The sequence below is a fragment of the Mytilus trossulus genome, chromosome 9, assembly GCF_036588685.1.
Source record: "Mytilus trossulus isolate FHL-02 chromosome 9, PNRI_Mtr1.1.1.hap1, whole genome shotgun sequence".
NCBI lineage: Eukaryota > Metazoa > Mollusca > Bivalvia > Mytilida > Mytilidae > Mytilus > Mytilus trossulus.
This window is the reverse complement of record NC_086381.1, coordinates 64487916-64515458: the sequence shown is the minus strand read 5'-3', so window position 1 is coordinate 64515458 and position 27543 is coordinate 64487916. Positions and strand designations below refer to the sequence as shown.

The following is a 27543-nucleotide window of genomic DNA, read 5'->3' as shown; positions in this document are numbered from 1 at the left end:
TTATGCTACGACATATACCGCCATATCTAAAAAATAATCAATTGCATGTACAAATTGTATAAAAAAGATATTTGTTGATATTCTATACTATCATATTAGATATGAATCTCAAATTCTGCATCATAATATTTTCTATTAGTGGTAATATGAGCATTTAAAAAAAATAATAATACTCAAAAACATCTTAGTAGCTAATATTTCTGCTTATAAATTCGGTTAACATTATATAACTATAATAATTTTATCATTATGATATTCTAAAGACCAATCAAAATTCAACTTATTCATTTACGTTTTCATATATCCTTATATTCTGTCATGGGCAATCCGGGTTTAACAATTCCAATGAAAGAAAGGATTTAAAAAGTACATTTTTTCATCTATTAACACGTGTAGATGTGTTGAAAGAATGACAAAGGTCTACCAGATTTGCTAATCCTTCCGGGCCGGGGCATTTGATATCAACCCAGGTTTTTGGTGGTGTTCTTGTTGGTAAGTCTTTATTTTTTAATGTTGTGTTTTGTAAAATGTTGTTGGCCTTTTTGTTGATTTTTTTTTCAATGACTTCTATAGTTTGTTTTTGGTTAGTTTGAATATCCTCATTTACTATAATCATATGATACAACTTGAACTTGAATCTTGATAAGCATATCTGTCGACATTGAAAAATGCTTTTTTGTGTTTTTCTTTTTATCTTATAAATTTGATATTATCTGTAAATAGTTTTGTCACCCCTTTCGTGTTGTGGAAACCTGCATATGGATTTAAATGCTTTTTTCTAAATAAAAGTATACCGAGTCACACAACTTCAAATAAACTGTCCTTGAAACAATCTCAAATCAACAATTGTGTAGTTATTTTGTCAAATAATTTGGTCTATTAACCATTTTATTGGCAAGCTTTTGTTGGTTATTAAACTCCTCAATGATTATACATCCTTGAAATTTAAATTGTTTGGTTTTATATTATCGGTGAAAAAATTACAAAATAGCGATTTTTTTTAAAAGTTAATCGGAAGATACCAAGACCTTGTTGATAAATATTCAGTATCAACTTCACAAATAATACATGATGGTCTTGAAGTATAGATTATAGTACGTTGTTTGTCATCTTAATCACTTGTTATAGTGTTCTTTTTATTTGTCTTTGTATATTTTTAACCTATACTGTTAAGTCCATTTTTAGTAATATTCTTTTGGCGTGGCTCGGAATTTAAACATCTTTATAGTGTCTATACGACATTTTGTTTTTCTTTGTTGACATAGTTGTTATTATAATGATTAAGATAATAATACTTGACTGCTGTAACCGAAATGTTGACATTTTTACCATATTATGTCCGTTTTATTCGCTCACACATTGTTGTCAATATTAAGCAACTGTCGTAAGAGTGATAGCTAAAAATCATGTTTAAATCACCATTTTCTACACAAGGAAATGCCTGTACCAAGTCAGGAATATGACAGTTGGTTTGCTACTCGTTTGATGTGTTTGAGCTTTGGATTTTGCCATTTGTTAAGGGACTTTTTGAATTTTCCTTGGAGTTCGGTATTTTTGTTCTTTTACTTTTGAATAGGAACATTTGAGAATTTGCATTTTAGATAAGTGCAGAAGAACCATAAGTCGCTATACCATTATTTCTAAAAAAAAATACAAAAAACACCAGAATTATCAAAATCAGATCAAGAAAGGATATGGGGTATCCATCCATGACACAAAATCAGTATGTGCACAGCAAAAAATCCCTAAAACAAGGGAACAGTTTAAATTAATTTCTATGTTGTGTATTGTGTACTTTTGTTTGTCTGTTTGCCTTTATCTTTTTAAGCATGGTTAACCACGGCGTTGTTCGTTGTTTCGGTGTTGTGTCGTTGTTCTCCTCTTATATTTAATGCGTTTCGCTCGGTTTTGGTTTGTTACCCCGATTTTGTTTTTTGTCCATGGATTTATGAGTTTTGAACAGCGGTATACTACTGTTGCCTTTATTTATCGACCGATTTAACGGTGTATGTAATATTTGTCATTTGAGAACAAATTGAAATATTTTTTATTATTGTCTAACCCTATGCTGACAAACACACTATACAATCATAGAATATATTTTTTTATTTATGAGCCCCTCTATACAGATTAATGACAGACCATGCAAATTAAACAACATGCATATTCATTAGTTCATTAGAGAATTACAAGTTTTAGCACCTATTCTGAAAATATCATGATTCGCGAATAAATCTTTTAGTATGTAAATTTGGTAAAATTTTCATTTATGTACTGAGAAAGACAAGTTCAGAACAGTCAACTAATTTCAAATCATGAAGTAAAAAGACAACATCAGTATTCAATTATGTCAATGAGAATAGAAATACACTTGAGTATCATAAGAACTTAAACATTAAAGACATCAGCTGCAAAAAGTTGTTGTCACGTTTGCGATAATTCTCAACACAGAACAACGTGCACTGTTTTTGATCAAAACTTCAGCATAGGTCTTTAAATTTCTTTATTCTTAAACACGAATGTATTTTACGAAATCTCATAAAAATTATGTGATATTATTGTAAATAGTAAGATTTAAATGTACTATTTACTTTAGGCTATTTTTAAAAAATAATCCATAACTTACTGGTAACAAAATGATATGCAGACTATATCCTTGTTCATCGACCTTAAACCTTAACCCTAATCCATGTTAGATTTTTAATATATCATATTTTAAAATTACTTTTCATGTATCCTTAACATCATACACACATTTCAAGGGACATGTAAAAAAACGGATTCAATTATCAGTGTAGAGTCCATGTATTTAGGACAATATTGTCATATCCACATTGAACGAACTTAACTTTTAAATGATACCATTAGATCATATCAATCATTCAAACCGTATAGATATAAACGTATGGTACAAATTTTAGAAGCACGACGCTAATTTCTGTAAAAAAATCGATAAACCAATCAATTACAGACGCATGACCCACGACAGGAGTTTCTGAAAAGTAATGAAACCTAAAGTTACCATCCGCAGTAGTTGTTCATGTGTTTCTAAAATAACCTTCAAAGGGTTACAATATAAAAACAAATCACAGAGAGATGAAACATAATGAAAATAACGAAGATGGAAACACGAGAGAAGCATCGTAGGACATATCCCTCGTGTGCTGTTCCTATTGACAAAGGGTTAAGTATGTTGTTGTTTTAAATAAGGACCTAACCTCTCGATATTCAAATAGGTATAACGAATTATCGTACTTTCAAACCATTACTTCTACTGAAAGAAACATGGAAGATATATACATTTCTTCTATAGTTATTGGACACAATAACGTTTGCATTTTTGTTAGGTCTTGTAATTAGACAAGAAATACTGTAATGCTCATTCATTAATTTTTTTGGGGGGTAGGGAGGATAAAAACCAATTCGTTTTTTTTTTTAATTTGAAACAAGACGTAAATAGTATTGAGATTCCTTACCAATTGACGCGTCATTAAATATGATCGTATCATTCTATACTGTTTATAAAGTAAGTGAATAACAATAAATCAGAATTACGAAGTACACCTGCTGACGGGAGAGACCAGAACGTCTTCCAACATTTTAATACGTTCAAGAGTTTACTTTCAGTTACTGCAAGGATTGTTGGTACACTTTTTTAAAACTTGTATCTTATATTGAAAGATTATTATAGCGATACTAAAATTACTTAACAGTTAAGTGTTTTACTCAAATTCCATTTATTTTATATTCTATTTATTATAATAAAAAAGGGGCGATAACGTGTCATTGAATTGCTAAATTATTGACGTTTACTCTTAACCTGGATATAAACATTAAACTTTTATTAGTACATAGAAGCAACTGTGATCATATTTAATAGTGTCCCTTGTAAAAAATTCAAATAAATATTAAATGGGTAGCATTGCAATGAAACATAATTAAACAATGACAACATTATATTTGAAAATATATGTACCCGTGTTTTTAATAGCGTCCAAAGTAAAACAAATTTCAATTTTCTACAAAATAAAAAAACTGTCAATCTATATTTGTGTTATAATAGAGCATAAGTCGACTAAAACATTTTATATATTGTATTTGTTCAAACAAATAATATATCTGATATACAAAATTAATTCTTCGAAGTTTAGATTTTTTTTATTTTTTCTTACCTCTTAATTTTTATTCAACATTTATCCCAAAAAGGCCTCTTTCACATAAGAAATAGTTCAATGCATTACATATTAATGACAACTTCATAGTAAAGGCCATGACCGGGTATGAATTCATTGGAAAGGAATGATTTCTTTACGAACAAAATGTAATTTTTTAAACATAGTATGTATGTCCTACTTTTACCATTGAACATTGAAAATGTTGCTTTAAAACAATGACTTAGAGTTAAAATAATCGGATAGTAAGATAATCACTGACAATGTTGGGAGTTCAAGTGTACCGAGCCATTTGTGTAAAAACAAATCAACATTATAGAAATCAAACGTCATAAGTAATTACATTCCGACTTTAATACAATTATTTGACCATCAAAATGTCTACTGGGATACATTTATACTACAAAAAGGTGAGAAATTACTATTAAGGCACAAATTGGCATACTTGTTCAGATAGGATTTTTTTATGTGGCATAAATTCCTCTGCAGTTGTATCCTGCACATTGTCAAAAGTCAAATATTATGATTATGATCATGGAAACCTAAAAAAAGAATTCATAACAAAGATTTCTCCCAAAAAAACATTCAAATAAAAAAAAAATAACTTAAAAACTATTTAAAATTTTAAAGTTTGATCATCATCGTTTTTCCAACAGTTTATTTTCCTATATCAAATTTCACGAGAATTCTGAAAAGGAGGCATGGTAAATATAATTTGTCCAAACCAAACCACATTTCTTTATTTGGATCAAAATCAATTTTTAGAGAGTATAATTTTTGTTCTAGTCACCTATGTCGACATATCCCTAATGAATATTTAGTTACATTGTAATGTCAAAGAGCGGATAGGTTACAAGATCATATTTCGATAATGCCTTTAAAGGGAATACGATTCAAAATGTTTTTAATATTTATATCTAGTAAATTATTATCGAATTGGTTCTTCTCTGCCATACTTCTTTTGTCCTTTTTTACTGTCTCAAAATATGTTTACAAAAATGTAACTTATATGAACTACGCTTACAACGCAGTTTCACCAGTATGGCATGAAGAAGTTGTAAAAATTAAAAATCTGGTATTTACATATTATCCATACTTTATTGCTTTAGAAATTGAATTGAAAAACCTCTTGTATAATATTGTAGGGTACATTTCATATTTGAAATTCTTGCGCGCTAGAGCATACACATTAAAAAGGTTATTGAGTTGACTTTCGCTTAATTAACCATGCTATCATTTAAATAACGTACATGTTTAAAATGCAAATTCCTAAAACAGTGATATGATACGGCAAATACCTCCATATCTAAATAATAACCAATTGTATTGAATCATCATCTACAATATTTATTTTAAGAAACACGCTTTTTCCTGTCGACATAAAATATAAAGGCCGACTTCGTTTAGGGATTACAAGATACCTCGTGTTTGTTTTATTTGATAACTAGTATAATTTTCGAAAATGTAATCAGTTAGAAATATGTAATTGACAATTGATTTATAATTTTTTTTCCCCTGGTAAGTAGCACGTGTAGATGTTTTATACGAATGACAAGAGCCTACCAAAAATTTACTTTCTATTGAAGATTTGCTTATTCTTCAGGGGTATCTGATCGGGTATCCCGGGTTTTTAGTTGGGTTCGAATTGCTATGTCTTCATTTTTTAATGTTGTGTGTTGTAAAATGTTGTAGGCCTTTTGGTTGATTTTCTTTTATCCCATGACTTCGTCAGTTTGTTTAGAAGATTGAAAATCCCCTTAAACTATACTCATATTATAACATTTGAACTTGAATTTATTCATAAGGTTGTCCAAAATGTCGCATTCCTTTGTCGACCATGCAAAATATTTATTTGTGTTTTTTACTTTTTTTCCTTTTTAAATTTGACATTATCTGCGAATAGTACTATTATCCCTATCGCGATGTGGAAACCTCCTTATTAGATCCATTGCTGAATTTGAAATATACTAATTCCGAGTCTCATTGATTTTTTAATTTGCATTAGTTATCTGCTTACCCTTCCGAATCACCTGATATAACCCCCAGATGTTGGTGGGGTTCGTGTTGCTTGGTCTTTTGTTTTCTATCTTTTGTCTTGTGTACTCTTGTTTTTCTGATTGTCTTTTTCTTTTTTAGTCATGGCATTGTCAGTTTATTTTTTATCTATCAGTTTGAATGTCCCTCTGGTATCTTTCGCCCCTCTTTCATATGGCTTGATAAATTCAGTGCATAATTTCAAATAAACTGTCTTTGAAACTATATTTAATCAACAACTGTGTAGTTATTTTTGTCTAATAATTTGGTCGAATAATCTATGTATTGGTGAGCTCTGGTACATTTGGTTTGAAAAATTAAATTTTGAGATACAATTGAAAATTCACATTTATCCATAAATACAATGTCAAATATCTACAGTTTTCAGTTCACATTCGAGTGTTGTGTTCCATCTTGAAATACGTAACAACTCTTTCCCAAACATCTTGATGTCCATAAACTATACCATTTTAGACAAACAGATTTCTGCTGAAATATGAAAAAAAGTCTAATACCTCTCCAGTTATTTAGATTTTTTTTAACTGTTAATATTTAACATTGTATTTACAGAAACATGTGAATTTTCAATGTGTGTGGATGTTCTATTTTTCCCCTATTATATAAATCCTTGGACTTTAAAGTGTTTGGTTTTATATTATCTGTGAAAAAAATCAAGAAAAGCGCTTCTTAAGCACAACATTCAAAAATCGAAAATATTTTCATCGTTAATAAAACATAATCCATCAATCATATAATGATGTAAATTTTATATTCATTCCATTTTAAAATAAATCGTAAATCATGATGCAAATTTCATTTCTATTTCATTTCAAAATAAACAAATTACATTAAACATGAAATTATCAAAATTGTCTTTGTTATACAAACATTTTCGAAACAGCACTCTAAAATATGCAAAAAGTATCATATAAGATATTAAATAACTATTCTTGTTCACATTCACGTGTAAAGTGCTTTTTTTTTTATTTTATCTTATCTTATCGCCATATCTGTTTACTATATTGTTCGGTTTAATATGTAAATTTAACTGCATTTAAACATCGACATATTATAATTTAAGCAGACTTTTATCATGTTTACTGGCCCTTGCCTTATTAATGTTTATGCGGATGTTTTAGTTACAATGCTTATAGTTGCTGTCTCGTGGTGTATATTACAATAGATTTATCTTTATCTACACATGTAGTTGCATGTTCATTCTTTTTATTTCTATCAACAAATCTCGTGATTCCTGTTTGGTCTGTTTAATTTGTAAATGCAACTAAAAAACAAGTATCATATTCATCATATTTGTTCCGCGGGTTCTGATTTCTCTTTCATTTTGAAAGTATCTTGAAAAGGTTTTTGTGTAGTGTACTATTTTAAGGGCAAATTAAATCAAAATTATAAAAAGACTACCAGTCCTCCCTCAAAATCGGACAGTTCAAAGTTAAGGGAATATATAATTCAGTTTGACTGTTGACATCTTAAGACATCTTAACTTTTTACCTTTATTTTAAAGTCCATCACCTAAGTTTAACATGTAAAAGCATACCCTGCTTAATATTTCATGCAGAAAATATGAAAAATTATTAAGGAAAGTGTATAAAAAAAGTTATACTCTGTCCACACTATGGACTTTATATGTGAACCACGTATATCAAAGGACAATAAATGTGACCTCGAACCAAGTGGTCGTTTCCACACTAGCTTTCTCCTTATGTTAAAAACAATTCATCTGAAATAAGCTTTTTTCTTTTATTCACCAAATTCTGATTTCAAGACAAAACGCATAAAACAGATTGGTATATTTCTCTGCTTGAGGCTTAACAAAAGATAAATATACATTTAAACGAGGCTCCATTACGAACTGAAAGGTAAAATATAAATCGAAAGTTTATTTCTGAGTATAGTTTGAAGATATAAAACAATTATACGGGTCTAAATGTGCTTTACAGAATAGAGTATAATGTTCGTTTACAGTTGCTACAAACTTTGTGTATCATACGTAGACAATAATCATAGATAAAAATAATCATAGGCTCACTACGTCTTGGATGTATAATCAGTTGAATATTGTGTTTTATCATACTGTGTAGAACTTGGGAAGATATAGCATTCCAGTAATCTGAACACATTAATTTATGCCGAAACCTTAATCTTAATTTATTTAATATAATGGATATTCAGACTGGGATATTGTCAGATTGCAAACATAAACTATTTCTTTTACATGTTTACGTTATCATGATTATGTGCATCGTTTTAAAAATTATTTATTAGCGCTATATCATTAAATACTGTTTATAAACACAGTTTTAACATACGTCATTTTGAATTTAACTTAGAATTACAAAATGCTGGGCCGTTTATGGAACCTCATATAAAAGAAAGGACATGACTAAGCCTGTTTATACATGTTATACCGTATTACGTGAATGATTTTTATTTTTAAAAATCAAACAAAATCAAGATAAGAAGATGTGATATGATTGCCAATAAAACAATCTTCCACCAGATACAAATCGACATAGAAGTTAACTACTATATGTCACCGCAGGGTTTAAAAAGCTTAACCCATATCATTTTTAATTTTATTAATTTTGAACTGTACAGTATGTTTATCCATAGCTTTAACTTGGGTTAAATATAGATTCTTACATTGATACCAGTGGATTATCGGATTTATCCAATCGAGATAGTTAAATTATCAATTTTAAAGTCCAAGCCGCCTCGGCGAGGACTTTAAAATTTATAATTTAACTATCGAGATTGGATAAATCCGATAATCCACGAGTAACTTTGTAAGAATCTGTTTCTCTAATGATTAAAAATACATTTTCTTTTTTTTTGTTAACCGAAAATCCCCTTCGAGTGCCTTTCACATTGCACGAAGTTGTCAATTTCATTAACACCTGTTATCATATTTTGCTTCATTCAGTTAGCTAAAAAGGTCACGACCCTTAAAATCATCCAATGATCTTTTGAGATCACCAGCAATCACACGTTGATTAAATTTTTTTATACAATGGGTTCGGAAAGGGATAAATTTCCATAGAGTTAGAGAAACATGCTTTACAGCTCATGTTGAAAATGTAAAGTGTATATTTTTTTTTCTTTTCAAATTGCTTAGATAAATTATGTATTTTTTCAAACATTTATAACAAAAGGTTGAAATAATATGTTTTTTGTTCTAAAAAAAAATACCTGTAAGTTACGTATATTGAATGCATAAGCCTTATGATATGTCTTCACAAATTGACCATAGCTGTGTAAAAATCCAGAGGTTTTTGAATGACAGAAAATATACAAATTGGTAGCAATAGTTATCAAAGGTACCAGGATTATAATTTAGTACGTCAGACGCGCGTTTCGTCTACATAAGACTCATCAGTGACGCTCATATCGAAATATTTATAAAGCCAAACAAGAACAAAGTTGAAGAGCATTTAAAATCCGAAATTCCAAAAAGGTGTGCCAAATACGTCTAAGGTAATATGTGTCTGGGATAAGAAAATCCTTAGTTTTTCGAAAAATTCAAAGTTTTATAAACAGGAAATTTATAAAAATGACCACATTATTGATATTCATGTAAAATGATTCACCATCTACTTCTAGAATAGTGAGAGACCAAAAGAGTTGAAAACGTACCATTTAGTTTTTTAAAAAAACCTCATTGACATTTTTGTCAAAGTTGAAATCTTTAAAATCGATGTTTTATTCAGTTCAGTGTTGTTTGTTATTGAATTATAAACTATTTATTTAGATAAATTTAAAATGTAAAATATTGGTTTCTAAACATTTTTTACACAGTATAATTGATTTTTCTGATTAAAAGGTTTACAGAATTGAAATGACTTTGTCGTCTGATACACATAAAAAGTAATCTGTCATTTATACCTGGATTAAATTATATGCTACATTAATTTTCGTTAATTTCCTAGTGAGCACACCTGATTGCACTTTGCCACCTGGTGTTTACATTTGAAATAGCATATAAAGACTTAAGTATCAAATTTGTTTTAAAAAAAAATTGTTAGTCGCTATCTAATTTACAAGCGTTAAATAGATACTTTACAAGAAACCATGATTATACATGGAGATTTTTAGTGATAAATTATAAGTGCTTACGATGTGTATAATTATGTTTACTTTATAGTTTGATTTTTTGTTGTTGTTGAACTACAAAGTTCCAGTTGGTCTTGGAACGGTATCTGTGCATCCAGGTTTTTGGTTTCAGCTTGGGTGTTTCTAATGCAGATTGGCTCAGATGTGTGATTATAACGCATGAGTTTTTTTATAGTGTTGTTTTCATTTTGTATACCTTTCTGTTGAATTTTACTTAAATTTTACATTATTGGGAATAGTATATGTCAGTTTGTTTTAATATACTGTATGCAATATCGATAACAAAAACTTTTTCTTTTTGGTATCTTAGTCAGATCAATTTACATGTTTGTTTGAATTTTAAAGTTTTTTATGTTGTATGTTTGAGATGTATGTTTGAACCATTGTGGCTGCTGCTTGTGATATCAATTGATGTCACATTAATCAATTGGCTTGCTATAAAACCGGATTTAACCCACCATTTGATGCAGTACCAAGCGAAAAAAAATGTCGGTTGTGTTCTATTCGTTCTTTTTGTCGAAATATTTAAGTGTTAGATTTTGAATAAACGTTGAAATTATGTTGTTTTGTTAATACTTTTATTTTTATTTGCGGTGTCCTCTTTACTATAAAAACATAAAAAACGACTCGTTACTGCATTTTACTTACCAGGTTACAGAAAGGACGCAACAAAATAGTCAGGAACGTTTTACGCTACCGGAGTTCTGTAAATTTATGTAAATCATTTGTTCGCAAGTGTTGATTTTTTGTGTTTTATTTCTCCCTTACTATTGTCTTCTTTCAGAATGCATCTCGCGCAATATGTACGCAATTTATTTTATGTCAAAATTAGTAAAAATAGACCCCATACTGCAGTTTCCAACTTTACAATTCAGAAAAAAAACTTAATTACTGAGAATAAGTTCTATGCATTAATGTTATGTAATTAAATAGAATAAAGATATTCTAGTAAATTGTTCACGTCTTTTACCAAAACAGATATTGTACAGTGAAGTGTGCTTTCCAAAACGTTAATGTTATTTTGTTTTGTTCCGCCAATTGAGGGGTGTTTCTGTACTCGAATATAGTCTGAACCTTGAACATAAATAGTGTGTCAATCCAAAATTCGGAACGTCGTCAGACGTTGTCTTTAATAATATGCACATGTTAATTCTACTTTAACGAATTTGGTATTATTCTTGTTGCATGTTAGCGCCTCGATTTAATACAAAATTTAAAACTTTTCTAGACTTAGGACTATTTAGTTTGGGTATTTTTTTTAAGATCATATGATGAAATGAAGATTTTTTTATGTTTTTATATCGACGAAAAAGCTCGTTCACACCTCGCAAAAATGTTTTTATGGGTGACATACTTCACGCGTTTCTCAAAAATAAATGAATTTAGATACTGGAGGAATTCATTACTAAAGATTAAATGCAAATTCATGCATCATTTTTATTTTTCTGTAAAATTTGTTAATCAATTGTTAAAAAGTTATAAAGGAAAATAAAAAAAAATTGGAAAATTATCGCTCCTGGGTGGGCTTCAAGGTTTTTCTAATCATAAAATATCACAATTATTGTTAAAATTGCACGAGTCTTTGAGCACATGATAATAATCAACCATTATGAGTAACCAGTCTCATATTTTGATGCTGGGAGAGAATGCTATTTATATTCATTGCTGATGTCATTTGTTCATTTATTCCTCTCAATTTCTCAAGCTATGATCATTTAAAAATTAACTTAAAGATGAATATTAAAAAAAAAACCTAATACACGTTTTTTATTTTTTTTTATTTTTATTTTTTTTTTGTTTTTTTTTATGGTGGTGTTTTTTTCTTGTCAATATGAATTTGAAAGAGTTTACTTTTATTTGCGCCGTAACAGGTATTTAATAAGTTCGCTACTCTTGTCTTTGACCTTTTGTCAGATATTCGGAATCCTCTTTTTATATCCATAAAGTGCCAATAAAAATTTTGCCAACTGACCCCTACTTTTCTTTTCATAATTTTATTGCATATAGTTTTAAAAGTCATTTTTGAAAATTTTATAGAATCTTTGTTATTTTTTTATAGTTTTGGAAAGGAAAAAGTTGTCGATGTTAAATATATGAAAAATCTAGAGAGAACTATTTCTCGCCAAATTTTCAATTGATTATATCTCAAAAAGTAGATCACGGATAACATAACTTGTTATTTCAAAACAGAAGAGCGAACATCCTTAAACTACTGAATTATCTTGCAACTGGGCCTTAATAGTTTTCCTTCGTAAATATGCATTAATAGCAGAGCATTGACAAATCATTAAAACATTGCATCTTGACTTATATCGCATTCTGTGTTATCCGTAAAAAAATTTCATGTTCGTGTTAAATTGATAGTTATTTATTTTTGTTACATACAACGAAACTCATATTTTGCTAAGTCACTTTGAAATCATGGACACTTAGTTATATCTGACTTATTTTTTACATAATTTTATGCTCAACCTACTTTATACCACCAAATAAATTATCAGTACATTCAACATAAATGTGTTAATGATTGTTTCCTTTTATCAACTTTACTGTTTTTTTAAATATATTTGGCGTTTTCAAAATACTGATTTTATCAATAATTTAATGGTCATAAAGAAAAAAGCCATAAATAGAGAATAAGACATACTGTTTATATTATTAAATGCGGGCAATGTCCTTAGTTGAATCATTTAATCAGTAAAACGTTTGACGTTAACGCATGCGCTATATGTTCACGGTCCCAAAAACCTATTGACATGTAAATGGTTAAAGTAAATTTGGTGGCAAATAAAAATTGTTGTTTATAGTAACGTCCTAAAAAGAACGCTGCTACGAATAAAAACCAATACTGCTATAAATAGTGGTAATATATGGCTTTATTCAACATTCTCATATAAATCGGTGAACAAATAAATTGGTCAAACAATCACATACAGCCGGTGACTTTTCCATATTAAATTCAATTATTTTCTGACTTAACTCAGTAACTATCACTTAAATACGAACATCATCAAATTCTATGGATAATACAGAATGCAATATCAGTCAAGATGCAATGCTTTAATTATTTGGCGGTTATTTCTATTTATATATAACATGAACAAATCAAAACTTTGATATACTATAATATTGTCGAAAAGATATAATTCGCTTTTAGCGAATTAGATTAATATTACTTTGTATTTCTTGATTAATTTCTTTGTTTTTGGACAACAACACCGATCTTTTCACGTTATTTTTCTTTCCTAATTTTCTAATTGAATATAATAAATATTTCTTCTGGTTTGATGATAATACATAATTTAAAAGAAAACGTGACTAAGTATAAGTTGAAACAAAAATTATATCTTTCGTATATACTTTTCTAGTTTGAATAATCGTCTTGTATTTTTAAATTGAGATAGTTATATACAAAAGTAATGCTGTCCTTGAGTACACAGGCAAAATTTGCTCACATGAATTTCACATCAATCTCACGTGAAATTCACATGAAAATGTTCACGTGAGATTCTTCTCAATCGAGCTTATACATGAAACTCACGTGAAAATTTTCATGTGAATTTCACGTGAATTGAGATTCACATGATTTTGATGTGAAATTTTTTACATGAATTTCACGTGAAATTTACAACCAAGAAAAATTATATTTTTCATGATTTTAATTAAATTCGAAAATTTATATGTTATTTGAATTACTCTATTTTGAAAATTCATGTGAATTTCACATGAAAAATTTTACGTGATTTACATGTGAAATTCACATGAGTTTCACATGAGAATCACGTAAAACTCAAAAAAAATGTTTTCACGTGAGTTTCACGTATAAGCTCGTTTGAGGTGAATTTGGAGTGAATTTCACGTGAGATTCACATGAATTTAAATTCACGTGAAATTGATGTGAGTGAAATTTGCCAGTGTAGTGTCTCAATCAAAACTATTGTATACGTTTAAAAGATTCTTACTTAAAATAACATGTATATTCATCAAAAATAAATTATGCTGATTTTGTTAAACAAGATAGGATAAATGTATAGAACTGTTTTTTCGATTTCAGTAGAAACTGATTAGTTGCAATTTAGGTCCAATGTATTTGTTTAATTACTTAATAATCTATATTCATTTTTTTTGGCTTTGTCTTCTTTTTTCCCCCTATATTATACAACACAGTGTAAGAAGTTGCAAGTTAACAGGTGATCGAAGCAAATGTGTACAGCAATCCGCATGCAAATGATCCTCATTCTGATCAATAACCTTAGTTTCATCAGTGGACATTGATTTTCTGTTGGTTTTAATTTAAATACATTGTAGCTACTGGAATGGTCATGTTTCTGGGGGCAGAGGTCCTCACAAATTTGAAAAGCTTTCATCGTTTAGAGTTTCTGGAATATATTATAACCATGATACCATTAGTGTACGTATTTTAAGAAATTTATTTGCAAAATGTAGAGAAAATTCAATTTTTTTTAACTCGTCTAGTATTGCTTAGCTCTATAGTTTGACTGTTTATCAAAACCAATCATAAATGTCACTAGCAAACCAATTTTGATCTGAAACGAATTGAATGCAAAGCTGATTATTGAGTTCGCTAAGACTCAAAATTGACGTTCGAATCAAACAATTTGGAAAACTAATCTAGTTCAAAAGCATTTAGAACCATTAACAAACTAATGGATATGAATTAAAACCACCATTTTAATGGTACATGTTGATATCAAAATAAATAAAACGTGTCATATTTGATTAAAAATTAATCATTATCACGTTGGCCATACAATCCATACATTATTTGTTTGCTACTTTTACTACTTTTTCAAAGAGTTATATTATATATAATAACCAATCAAATATATTGTCAGGTAACAGAATAATGGCACCAGTTGTGTGTATTGTTACAATAGTTAACAAAGAACTAGTGGTTCGCCTAGAAAACGAAGAAAATCTAACTTTTTAAAACGAAATACAACCCACAACAGTTAAGGTGCAAAGCATCGTGTCGACAAATCTGGCATATACTAAGTTTAGTCCTGGTATCTATGATGAGTTTATAGACAATATTTTGTTTTTAATTGTTTTTGTTAAAAGCTATCAATGTACAAGATTTTAAAATTAAAAGGAATGCTGGAAGGGTAAAAAAATATCCATATTATTATCAGTACTTTCAGAACTAGGCATATGTAACTGAGCTGTCATCTTAATCACAAAATACGTTACTAAATACTGACCGATAATGAAATTAACGGTACATTTAATATTGGACTAGTTACGTATTGCAAAAATGAATGTTTCTTCGGTGATGCTCAAACAAGAATATTTGAAAATCCATAAACTTATAAAAAAAATATGGGATTATGAACCCTAACGACAAAAGTATAGCCAAAGTCGTGAAAGGAATCAGATCTTTGTATGAGGGATACATTTTCCTAAATTTAAAACATTTTCAAAAAATATGTAAACATCAAATTTTAGAAACACAATATTCGTATTTTCATTAAAACAGACACACAAACATGTGGAGCTAACTAGTTATTCCAAATCTCAGATTAACTTCTTTCAACGACCAGTTAAAATATGAACTGAACATACATCAACGAACAATAAATGGTAAAAAGGTACTTACAAATAATGTAAAAACAAAAACAATCGAAACACCATAGGTAAAATTAAACACTGATATAATACCCTCTTTAAAAAAAAATTGTTATTTTAATTTCAACAGCTCTAAAAAAAAAACCAGTTTTTTCCTATTTATTTGTCAATCTTATCTACAGTACTGTTCAGACAATTCGCTTGCGGTCAATTAAGACCTATTTAGTCTTGGTTCAGAATGTTCAGAAATCACCAGTACGAAACATCAACATACTGAACTTTTGAAGACATACTGCATGATCAATAATTGATTGACTGCCAGCAAAGCGTCTAAACAGTACTGCATTTTCAAGTGGAAAATATCTGCAAAAATAAGCTCTTAACAAGGCTTAACGTTTTCTTCAATGCTCTTCAACTTTGTGCTTGTTTGGCTTTATAATTATTTTTATCTGAACGTCACTGATGCGTCTTATGTAGACGAAACGCGTGTCTGGCGTATTAAATTATAATCCTGGTACTTTGATAGCTATTTCTTTATTAAGACTTTTCAGACTTTTAGCCGATGTTAAGTTCAAAATGCTAAAGCTTAAATTCATTAACTTGTAACCACATCACAAAACAGTTACCTGAATCAATCAGAAAGTACTTAGCAAGGCGACAAAGTAACTCGGGGATTATGAAATCCAAATTTGATAATACTTTTTGTATATAAAAGGGCTAATATAACTGACGATAAAATGCTATTTAACCATACATTATTAGTTATACTTGCATTTAAACGATTTTGTAGTTTAATGATGACGTTATTGGATTGAATTTATTTATTCCTTTACTATCGGACAAAATAATGACTTCAATTTGTATAAATAGACATAATTTATTCGTTTTTCTATGTACTTCTTGATATTTCATAATTGTATTATATCGATATGTGATACTTTATCAAATTAACAATCGTTATACTAAATAGCCTATGACAAGATAACCCACACTTTTCATACTCTCAAACATAATTATTAGATAGCTTTATAGTTCTCTGATAACGTGACTATTATTTACTGACGTGCATATGGATCTTATCAGCAGTTACTGTAACATGTATACTATTTATACTTTAATGAAGAATTATTTACATATTTGTCGATGTTATTTAAATGGCTACACTACAAAAGTGGCAGTGGGACAATGACAAAATCACTAGCAGAAGACACCCAACAATACCAGGCAAAACAAAACAAAAAGTTACTGAAAGAAAAAGAAAGTTTACAAAATACTACTTAATCAATAAAAAGAACAGGATTCTGATACCTCAACGATCAACATATTTTATTATCCAAGAATAGCTATTTAAACACAGCAACCTCCCATCACAGAAACATGAAAGGAAACTAACGCTATGAACTATCATATCAACTGGGATATATATACTCCAAATTTCGTCCGTATGTTGATCTATAGTCAATCAGAACCTGTTGGATAACTAATCATAACACATCTCTGCAGTTTTATATCTATATAAAGCGCTATTTGAAGACTGAAAATAGGAAAGCCAAAAAAATCTTAGCTAAGTTGAATTCTTTTCAATTTCCAGCTGATGTCAAGTTATGACACGTACTTCACTGTATCCCTCATATTGACATACATGTATCAAAAAGATTGTCTGCACATGATTCATACAGTAAATAATGTTTTGAAATTAACCCTATATACCAAAAAACTTATTTGTATAGAAATTATTTCCCCGCGTATATGTTTTCTAGTTATTGTTATTCCTCTGTAACAAGAAAAAAAAAGAGATCGACAAAATGTTTGTTCGTTCAATTGTATGAATGTCCGTGTGTCAATTCGATCGTAAAAAGTAAATTAACAACATCAAAAAACTCCGAGGAAAATGCTAAATGAAAAGTTTCTAAGCAAATGGCAAAATCAAAAGCTCAAACACATCATATAAATGAATAACAACTGTCATATTCCTGACTTGGTACTGGCATTTTCTTATGTAGAAAATGGTGGATTAAACATGAATTTATAGCTAGCTAAACCTCTCACTTGTATGACAGTCGCATAAAATTCCATTATATTGACAACGATGTGTTAGGAAAACAAACAGACATTATGAGTAAAAATGTCAAAAATAGGGGGACAGCAGTACACATTGTGTTATACTCTTAATAACTATAAAAACAAACAAATATGTCAACAAAGAAAAGCAAAAAAAGCTTTAAAACAAAGCACATTAGCAATTCGACAAGACAAGAGTACAACAATTTACCATAGCACAATAACACAAATACGGGATGTATAAATACCGAGCCATGTCAAATTTATATCAACAAAAATAGAATAAACAGTAAAAGTTATATTTAAAAAGACAAGAATAGAATGCTATAGTAAGAATCTTTACTTCAAGACCATCGTGTATTATTTGTGTAGTTTATGCGAAATATTTATCAATAAGGTCTTGATATCTTCCGATGAATAAAGGCAACAGTAGTATACCGCTGTTCAAAAGTCATAAATCGATTGAGAAAAAACAAATCCGGGTTACAAACTTAAACCAAGGGAAACACATCACCTATAAAAGGAAAAAAACGAAACAACAGAAACACTGTAGTGCAACATACATAATACATAGAAACGAATTATGAGATAACAACTGCTATATTCCTGACTTGGTACAGGGCATTTTAGGAAAAAAAAGGTGGGTTGAACCTGGTGTTGTGGCTAGCTTAATCTCGTGCGTTATGGCAATGTTAAATATACCGCTAAAATTACAACTTTGATAAGACGTTCTTTAACATACCCCTGGTTCATCAACTTTTTGCTCAGACACTGGTGACGTTTTACAAAGTCTGGGTAGCAGTTGCAAGCAATTGAATACCGAATGAGTTAGGAAATGTATATCCGATATGCAGGTAAAGGTATATTGCTAATAAGGTGGGGGAAATTAAAATCGTCACGTTTGTCATTGATTCTAATACTGAGATAACAGCTAGTGTTTAATTCGAGATATAAGTCTAAAAATGAAGCAAAGTAATGTGAAATTAAATGAACTGGCTTCTTTGATCTTCTTGTTTTTGACAAGTGCCTGAAGGAACTCCGATTCATATGAAAATACAAAGATGTCGGCAAGGAGAGGCACACAGTTCGAAATCTAGGTCCGCAATTCTCTACGAATTCGTACTTTACGTCACTGACGTTTTAAGAAGAAGCGCTTCTGGCGTACAACATAGAAATCCTGATATCTATAGTGAATATATTTATAACCACTTGTTTTAAGCCACTGCTGGTGGAGCTTTCTGTACCGATAGTATCGCCAGCCCAGAAGTAAGTACGTTGTGTTGACATGAGTTATCATTGTAATGTTCAAAATTATGAACTAGCTTTTAACTAAACTTTAAATTATTCGATATACTAAGGATTTTCTACGCCAGACACGAATAAATAAGATTGGCTTGTTTTCAATGCTCATCAGCGTCTTACTGTGTTTTCTTTTCTGACGTTCTGGTTCGAGCTCAATTGGTTAGTCTGTTTTAAGGCAAAACAAGCGTCTTGCGTACAACACTTACAAAATTGTAATCCTAGTATCTTTGGTGAGTTAATTTACTGGGTAAATGTAAACGCTGGGGAAGATTTCCTGCATGAGAGAATCAATGGTGCGGGTATTGTTCTCTAGACAGAAACTCTCTGCTTTAATGTTGATATTGTCTTGAAACAAGGCATAAAAATACACTAAGGTCCCCCATCTCGTTCCTCAAGCAAACAAGAAAAAAATAATATACAAGCCTTTTCTAAGTAATCGCAGCAATATTTCAATATAATAGTTTAGATACTATAGTAGCTAAAATAATGATTGTCACGTCTAGCTGATTCCAACATTATAGTATCACCAGTAGACAGTATAAGCTTTTGAATTCAAATATTTTGGCCACGAGCATAACTGAAAAGACATGTATTGTCGAAATGCGCATCTGGTGCAGGAGAATTGGTACCGTTAATGTTATTACTACCACTGGGTCGATGCCTTCGCTAGTGGACTGTTAGTAACCGAGGGTATCACCAGCCAAGTAGCCAGTACTTCGGTACTGGCATGAAAATACGGCTTTTTTTGTGTTATTAAAATTTGCTGTTACAAAAAGTTAGAAATTATTATAAATTAAGGAATGTATCTCCCTCATGCAAGGCTCTGATTCCTTTCACGGATTTGGCTATACTGTTTGGACCTTTTGGATTATAGCTCTTCATCTTTTATATAAGCTTTGGATTTCAAATATTTTGGCCACGAGCATCACTGAAGAGACATGTATTATAGTAATGCGCTTATGGTGCAGGAAAATTGGTACCGTTAATGTTATTAACGTGAAAAATGATATAATGAAAGCTTGTTACTATTTGTAGTACAAGATACAATCATATGTAAATTACGTGCATTCGTTTAGTGTATCTCAAACAACTTTACTGTTATTGCAATAATTGGGATCATGTTCACATAAAATATTAATCCGTTTTTATTATCTATTTTCAAACACCATCTAGTAAGAGTATAGTTATTTAAAATTTACTGTACAATTAATATTATATATATGCATATGCTCGGAAATGGGCCCTTTAATTGGATTTAATAAATATTCTTTTTCTTATTCTTATTCGTATGCAATTAAATTTGAAGACATGTATGCATTCTACCAAAATATTTTTTTTTTCCAACGTTCTCAAGAACATATTTGTCAATGGAAATATATACTTTCTGGTGTTAATGTATGATTTTAATCAATAATATTAAAATGCTAGTGATATGATTGTCGGAAGCAACCGTTTTTGTCATAATCGGCAGCAGGCATGTTCAAATCCTACAAAACAATTCAATAACAAAATGGGGAAAAAAATGTAATGCCCCTTATAATACTATCAGGAATCTTTAAATATCAAATTCAAACTTCAAATATTGAAACTCAAATTTTAATTTGAGGTTTTGAACATGCTTTATCAAATACTAGTTATGTAATTAAGTCTATTTAGTATGCAAACAATTCTCATTTATATTTCCATCACATAGTTGCATTTATTCGGTTAGTTTCTCATGTCATAATATTAAAATCGAATGAAAAAAATGCTGACGAGTGGTAAAATCTTGGAAAAAAGTAAGTTATTTAGAGCAGTTTATAAAATGTGCGAAAATATGTTAATTCTTATTACATAACTACTTATATAACTTTTTAGGGCCTATGAACTGAAACTTCACGGGTTGGAAAACATGTCAAGAAGCCTGGTCACGGGATATTGATGCCTGTATAAAAGAGAATCCACTGCGGAGGGGATTTAAAGATAAGGATTCCTGCCTTGAATTCCAGTTCCAGATAAACGTTGAGCTAGCCATTTGGTAAGTCTTATTAAACGGACAAAGATAAATAATTGTTAACTGAATATTACTAAATTGTTTAATTAAATATTTTAACAAGAGTTAAAGGTGAAAACACGAACGATTTAGAAAGATTTAATGACCATTTAAATTTCTGATCTGAAATCTCTGAACAATAAAAGGTGGTGTTCTGTTACTGTTTAAACAGTTGTTCGGTATTTAAACATCGCTGCCGTAAACAAAATCGATATAAAATACTTGTGCAGGAGATTCCAATATTTATGATTGTGACATAATTTTATATCGGTCTAAAACCAAGTAAAGGTATCGGGGAAAGTAAAAAAAGAAAAATTTAGATATGAGAAGTGCTTAAGTAATGCAGTTTGATTGTTTTGCCTATTCTAAAGTGCTAACCCAGGTTATTGTTTTATTATCTCATATATATTTATTATAACTGTTCCAATTTGATATATCCAGAAATCATTATTTAAAATTCTTAGCATGATATAGTAGACATTATTACCATAGGGCCAAAGATCGATGTGATACACAAAAATTGCTTTGGTTAGGAACGAAGCACATTGTATGTTCTTTTTTTCTCTGGACAAATGCATATCAATTTTCACTTCATTCTATAAAATGATTATTTGGCTGTTTTCTAATGAATGTAAAATATGATCTAGTCTTTTCATTTGATATGAAAACAAGAATTTTTATTGACAATAAAAAAGAAGGATTTCAAAAAAAAAAATTTTTTATTTTACCCAGTCTTTATCATGCATTCAAATTGGAAAATAAGATAAAAAATAGTTTTTATGCTTCAAATGATACACATAAAAAACGGTGTTAAGTAATTAACAATGATCTTCATTCTTGCAAACAACTGAATAAATGTAGCAAGCAATTACGGAATAAATTAAAGAAAATTCATACAACATCGTATGCTTCCAAAAAGTGGAACTGATAAACTGATAAAAAAACACTCATGATAGAAACCAAGAAAAAAAAATTAGACGCCACACTCGCGTTTTGTTAACATGAACTGTATCAGTAATGCTGCAATGAAAAAGTTAAAAAGGCCAAATAAAGTACAAAAGTGAAAAGCGACACGAAATTCCGAAAATTTCAATAAATAGCAACGGGTATCTACTCCTTAAAGTATCCTTAGTATTTCCCAAAAAAATAAAAGTTTGGTAAACATTCCATTTAACGTTTTGATAATGCATCTAATTCTAGGTATTTACCATGTCCAAGTTAATACCAAACGCAATTACTAAATGGCATAATACGTTCTCTGCTAAACTTTTGATTTTCAACAGTTTGATTTTGAATTTTTGTCCATTAACGATAACTTTACAGAGATGTGTTTTTGCTCATGAAAACAAGTTCACCCTTACGTTGTCTTCCTTTTCTTTCCCAACAATTATGTCCTTGTTTGTCATTATCTTTTTAAGATTTTTTTTTTCAAATTTTATTATTTTTATTATGTTCGGGATTTTTATGCCCTACCATACCGGTATTTTGCTATTGCCGTAACCCATACTATAATGTATACTTAAATCTGAAAATTGCAATCAACAATACTATTTTTTCAGTCCTTTCTGGTTAAAACGGACAATAGGCATAAATATAACATTTCTATCCTGGTATCTACGATCAGTTTCTTTACACCCACTAGGTCAATGTTCCTGGTAGTGGAGTTTTTATTCCCCGAGGGTATCACCAACTCAGTAGTTAGCTCTTCTATGCTGACATGAACTATCATTGATATGGTCATAAATACAAATTAACTGTTTACAAAATTTAGAATTTTTGAAATACTAAGGGTTTTTTTCCTCAGGAATATATTATATTACCGGTAAAACTTTTAGGAATATTGGGTCCTCAAAGCTCATCAATTTCGATCTTAATTTGGCCTTTTTAACTGTTTTCAATCCTGTTATCTATCAGTTTATTTAGATATAGATAGTTATCAAAGGTACCAGGATTATAATTTAGTACGCCAGACGCGCGTTTTGTCTACACAAGACTCATCAGTGACGCTCATATCAAAACATTTGTAAAGCAAAAAAGTATAAAGATGAAGAGAATTTGATTCATTTTAATAGGATTGAAAAAGCCTAGTTATGAAGTTCTATACCATGGAATCGAAAGTTGTCACTGCAAAGGAACGATTGGGTGCTACTCTCAAAAGATATGGTGCAATACAGATACTTCTTGGCCTAGGCTGTTTAATCATGGCATTCGTTTCAATAGGAATCGACAAGAAATTTTGTGACAATTTAGGGAAGAAAGGTATACCTTCTTTTACTTGAATATCATAATAATTGTTGTTTATTACATTAGTTGATCGCTGTTTAATATTTAAACAAATGTACAAATGTTTAAATGAAAATTGAATGGAGATTATTTTTCGCCAATACGCATCGGTTATGTTTTCTTTAATGGTACAATACATTCAGAATTATACGATTTTTACAGTTAAATGCGACAGGGTTATATCTGCAATAATTTTAACTCGCATTTTAATTTTTTTTATATGAATAAAACAGGATTTTGTTAACAAAATTGCAAAAATTCGAATTGCTTTTTAGTCTAAAATGACAAATCGCAATAATAATTGCACTCAATAATTTCGGAATTTACGGTATTCAAAATCTATCATCATGCAATATACAGGGACTTGGAACATTAGAAATGATGTTTAATATATGTAATTGGTGTCAGTCGTTGCAATAAATGTAAATATACACACATGAAGATAAGTTATATCTCACCGATAATTATTTTTTCAATCATACACATTGTTACACTACATTTTTTTTTTATAGAAGTTGTTATTACAAATGACTCTATACCTACCTTCACGTTTGATAAGAAAACCATTATACTCGGACTAGATGGAGGATCCGTGGTGTCTGCTATTTGGGTAGGTTAAAACGACGTTTATAAGTATTTTAGCAAACGCCAATCTCTGTAATTACAGAAATGTAATAACGTAGGTATAAGTAAATATGAAATTTTTGCACCTGTTCTTAATCAGGAATCTGATGTACTTTAGTTGTCATTTGTTTATGTAATTTATACGTGTTTCTCGTTTTTTTATATAGATTAGACCGTTGGTTTTCCCGTTTGAATGGTTTTACACTTGTAATTTTGGGGCCCTTTATAGCTTGTTGTTCGGTGAGAGCCAAGGCTCCGTGTTGAAGGCAGTGCATTGACCTATGATGGTTTACTTTTTTAAATTGTTATATGGATGGAGATTTGTCTCATTGGAACTCACACCACATCTTCCTAAATCTAAATAACAACAAAAACACAATTTTCATATTTGTATTAAATACTTCTTTTACTATAATTATTATTATTATTATCATTATCATAATTATTATTACTATTACTATTATTATTATTATTATTATTATTATAATTTGAGTTTTTAATTAAAGGAAATGCAGCGCCTAATTGTGGGAACGCTTTTTTATATATATAAATCTGCTAACCAAGATGATAAGAAACAGTGATTCTTATACAAAAACATTAGCTTAGATAGTGGGCTTATATATTTGATGTTTGAAAAAGGTTGGCAACTTTTGTGAATCGTAATCCTAGGTGTACAATCTTTCGTCAAGAAATGTATAAATGTATTATTCCTCATGTTTCTATTTATTATAGATTGTTGTCACAGGAATTGTCCCAGCTTATATGGCCAGAAATGCAGACTACAGCTTGATTAGAACTGTAAGTTATTGTTATTTATAGATAACTTCTTACTAGGAAAATAATAAAACTCTTCCAATTAAATTACAAGATATGATGTGACTGGTAATGAAATTACAAATCGCCAATTTAGACCAATTGGCGTAGACTTTAGCAAGTATAGGTTACCGTACGACAATGACATATTCCCATACCTCATATCAAGCATTTCACGGACTTAAAATGACATGCATGTAACAATTCAAACGAGAAAAGTAACTGTCTGATTGATATACAACACAATAAATGAAAAACAAATATGATCAACATCAACAAAAAACAACCACTGAATAACGGGATACTGATTAAATGCATATTATAAATGTCTGCATATTTTAAATATATAAGTAGGTGAATTAAATATTGAAATAATTTTCTTTGGAATGTTGGTAACAAAAATATGGAGGAAAAAATCCGATATTTCTTTACAAATTGCTTTATTATATTGAAAGCTGCAAAAAAAACAACAACAGCAGACACGAATATCAAAAGATACATCTGATTGTAATTTTTTTTTTTCATAGAAAGTGGTATTCATGGTTTTTAGCATTATGGCGACGTCATTGTTCGTACCCATTATTATTGGTGCAGCAGCAACTAACTATATACTGGTAAGTTCAAACATATTTTCAACAATTTACCGTCATGGCATTTAAATATGCTATTTAGATTTAGAGAGATCTAATCATAATATCTAAAATAAAATTTGTCATGCACTACCTGCATGTTTAAGTACATTACGTGCAACTATCTCTGAAAATATAAACGAAATTTAGATCATGTAACTGTCAGTTTATCATCCAAATGTATACTAAAGCGTTCCAACATAATATATGTCCGCGAAATATGCTGCAATTGTAATGAACGTATTTTTTTTTTGCTTATTTATCTATCATTAGTTTCCAAGCGTGTTGGAATATTTGTGTCTTCATTTGTTTTTTGTGTTTTTTACTTGTAGCGTGATAGCCACAGGGAATTGCTTGTCATAACTGGCCTGATATGTCTTCTAGAGTTCCTTGTGTCTTTTGCTGCATCACTTTATTGCTGTGCATCACCATGGGCTCCATGCAAACTAGCGGTATGATTGTTTAATTTAGAATAAAATTGAGAAGGGAAATTGGGGAAGGTGTCAAAAAAAAACCACCCGACCATAGAGCAAACGTTGTTTAGGTGTTGATCGATGATGTCCTGTATATGACTTCATGATGAAAAAAAACGGATAATATTCGAACTTTTCCGAAAAAATCTTTTTTCATCATTTGATCTACGTAAAATGTATTTGTTATGTTGTATCTATCATAAATAACAATGTACAATTTTACTGACCTTTCCCGTCTCTCTATGCGTTTAGATGTATTATGTATTTTGACAACTTAATCATATCGAAATGTTTTGCCACGAAAACCAATGTGCTAGTTATAGTAAAAAATACAAAAAAGAAAAGACGAAAGCTGGTTAATTCGTCTTAATGTAATCTTTCAAATCTTGACGAAGAAACTAAAATTCATACCAAATAATAATGGTTGTTTGTATTGCTCACTAAAAAACATGAACGAATGACCATTTTCGATCTTTATATATTTCAGAAGAAAGACAGAGAACTTAGAAGTGAGCAATTCGTTGACAACGAGAAGCAAATGACAAAACTAGAACTTCCAGAATATAAACCATAATCAAGCTATTTCCAAATGGACTATACAAAGACTGCAAAACCCACAATAATCTTTTATTAACCAAAGCACTGCCTTTGTATTGCTTAGTTTACTTTATGTCTAATATGTCTTAAAGGATTTAAAAACAAAAAATGGCTAAGGTTCAGGTTTTTTTTAATATTCTTGTAATCAAAATTTAAATTAAAAATTTTTTTTTTACGTGTGTATCATTTATCACTAACTAAAATAAATAAATTTTCTTAAATCAAAATAGGAAATGACAAAAACAATCCATTGACTATTTTATCAAATATTTCTACTGCAAAGTATATTAAACTTTGAGAATTTGGAAGAAACAAAAACATAGGTGTTCATATATTCCCTTATCTGCTTAACACTGATATATAATCAGATTATATAAACCTTCAACATACAATTATATAGATATAGGAAGATGATTATTTACATATATATTTGTCTAAATATAACTATCTAACAAAATTATATATATTTTTTATTCCTTTCGACACCTACAGTATAATATAGTTTAAATACATGCCTAAGATTCTCCATGCTACTGTTAAGTATGAATCAAGTATAAAAGAAAATAGACTTAATTACAACCAAAAGCTATGAAATCTTCAGAATTGTTTATTGTCGGCAAGACTAATACAGGGACTAAACGGTAAAGTAAATAAGCAACTCTACGTCAATTTGTAACAATGATCGAATTTAAATGAATTTTTGCGTATCAGGGAAATCAGATGGAAAACAACAGGGACTTCTTTGTACTTTAAATGTAATTTTGATTTATATTTCTGTATATTCATATTATAAGAAGACTAGATGTGCT

General features: G+C 29.6%; 1 protein-coding gene across 1 annotated transcript; it reads left to right on the top strand.

Moving 5' to 3' along the window:
- Positions 1-404: 404 nt before the first annotated feature.
- On the top strand, positions 405-26898 carry LOC134683238 (uncharacterized). Its single transcript, XM_063542412.1, has 8 exons — positions 405-492; positions 21141-21300; positions 23388-23574; positions 24111-24208; positions 24955-25020; positions 25563-25649; positions 25997-26116; positions 26625-26898. The coding sequence occupies exons 3-8, from the start codon at positions 23406-23408 to the stop codon at positions 26709-26711; spliced, it is 627 nt and encodes a 208-aa protein (XP_063398482.1). The 5' UTR covers positions 405-492; positions 21141-21300; positions 23388-23405; the 3' UTR covers positions 26712-26898.
- The last annotated feature ends 645 nt before the right edge of the window (positions 26899-27543 follow it).

Bases quoted from the DNA above. Each gene is read 5' to 3' on its own strand.
- LOC134683238 (XM_063542412.1), top strand. From the start codon at position 23,406: ATGAAGTTCTATACCATGGAATCGAAAGTTGTCACTGCAAAGGAACGA. The intron at 24,209-24,954 runs GTAGGTTAAAAC...TATTTATTATAG, and splicing joins CCGTGGTGTCTGCTATTTGG to ATTGTTGTCACAGGAATTGT. The intron at 25,021-25,562 runs GTAAGTTATTGT...TTTTTTTCATAG, and splicing joins ACTACAGCTTGATTAGAACT to AAAGTGGTATTCATGGTTTT.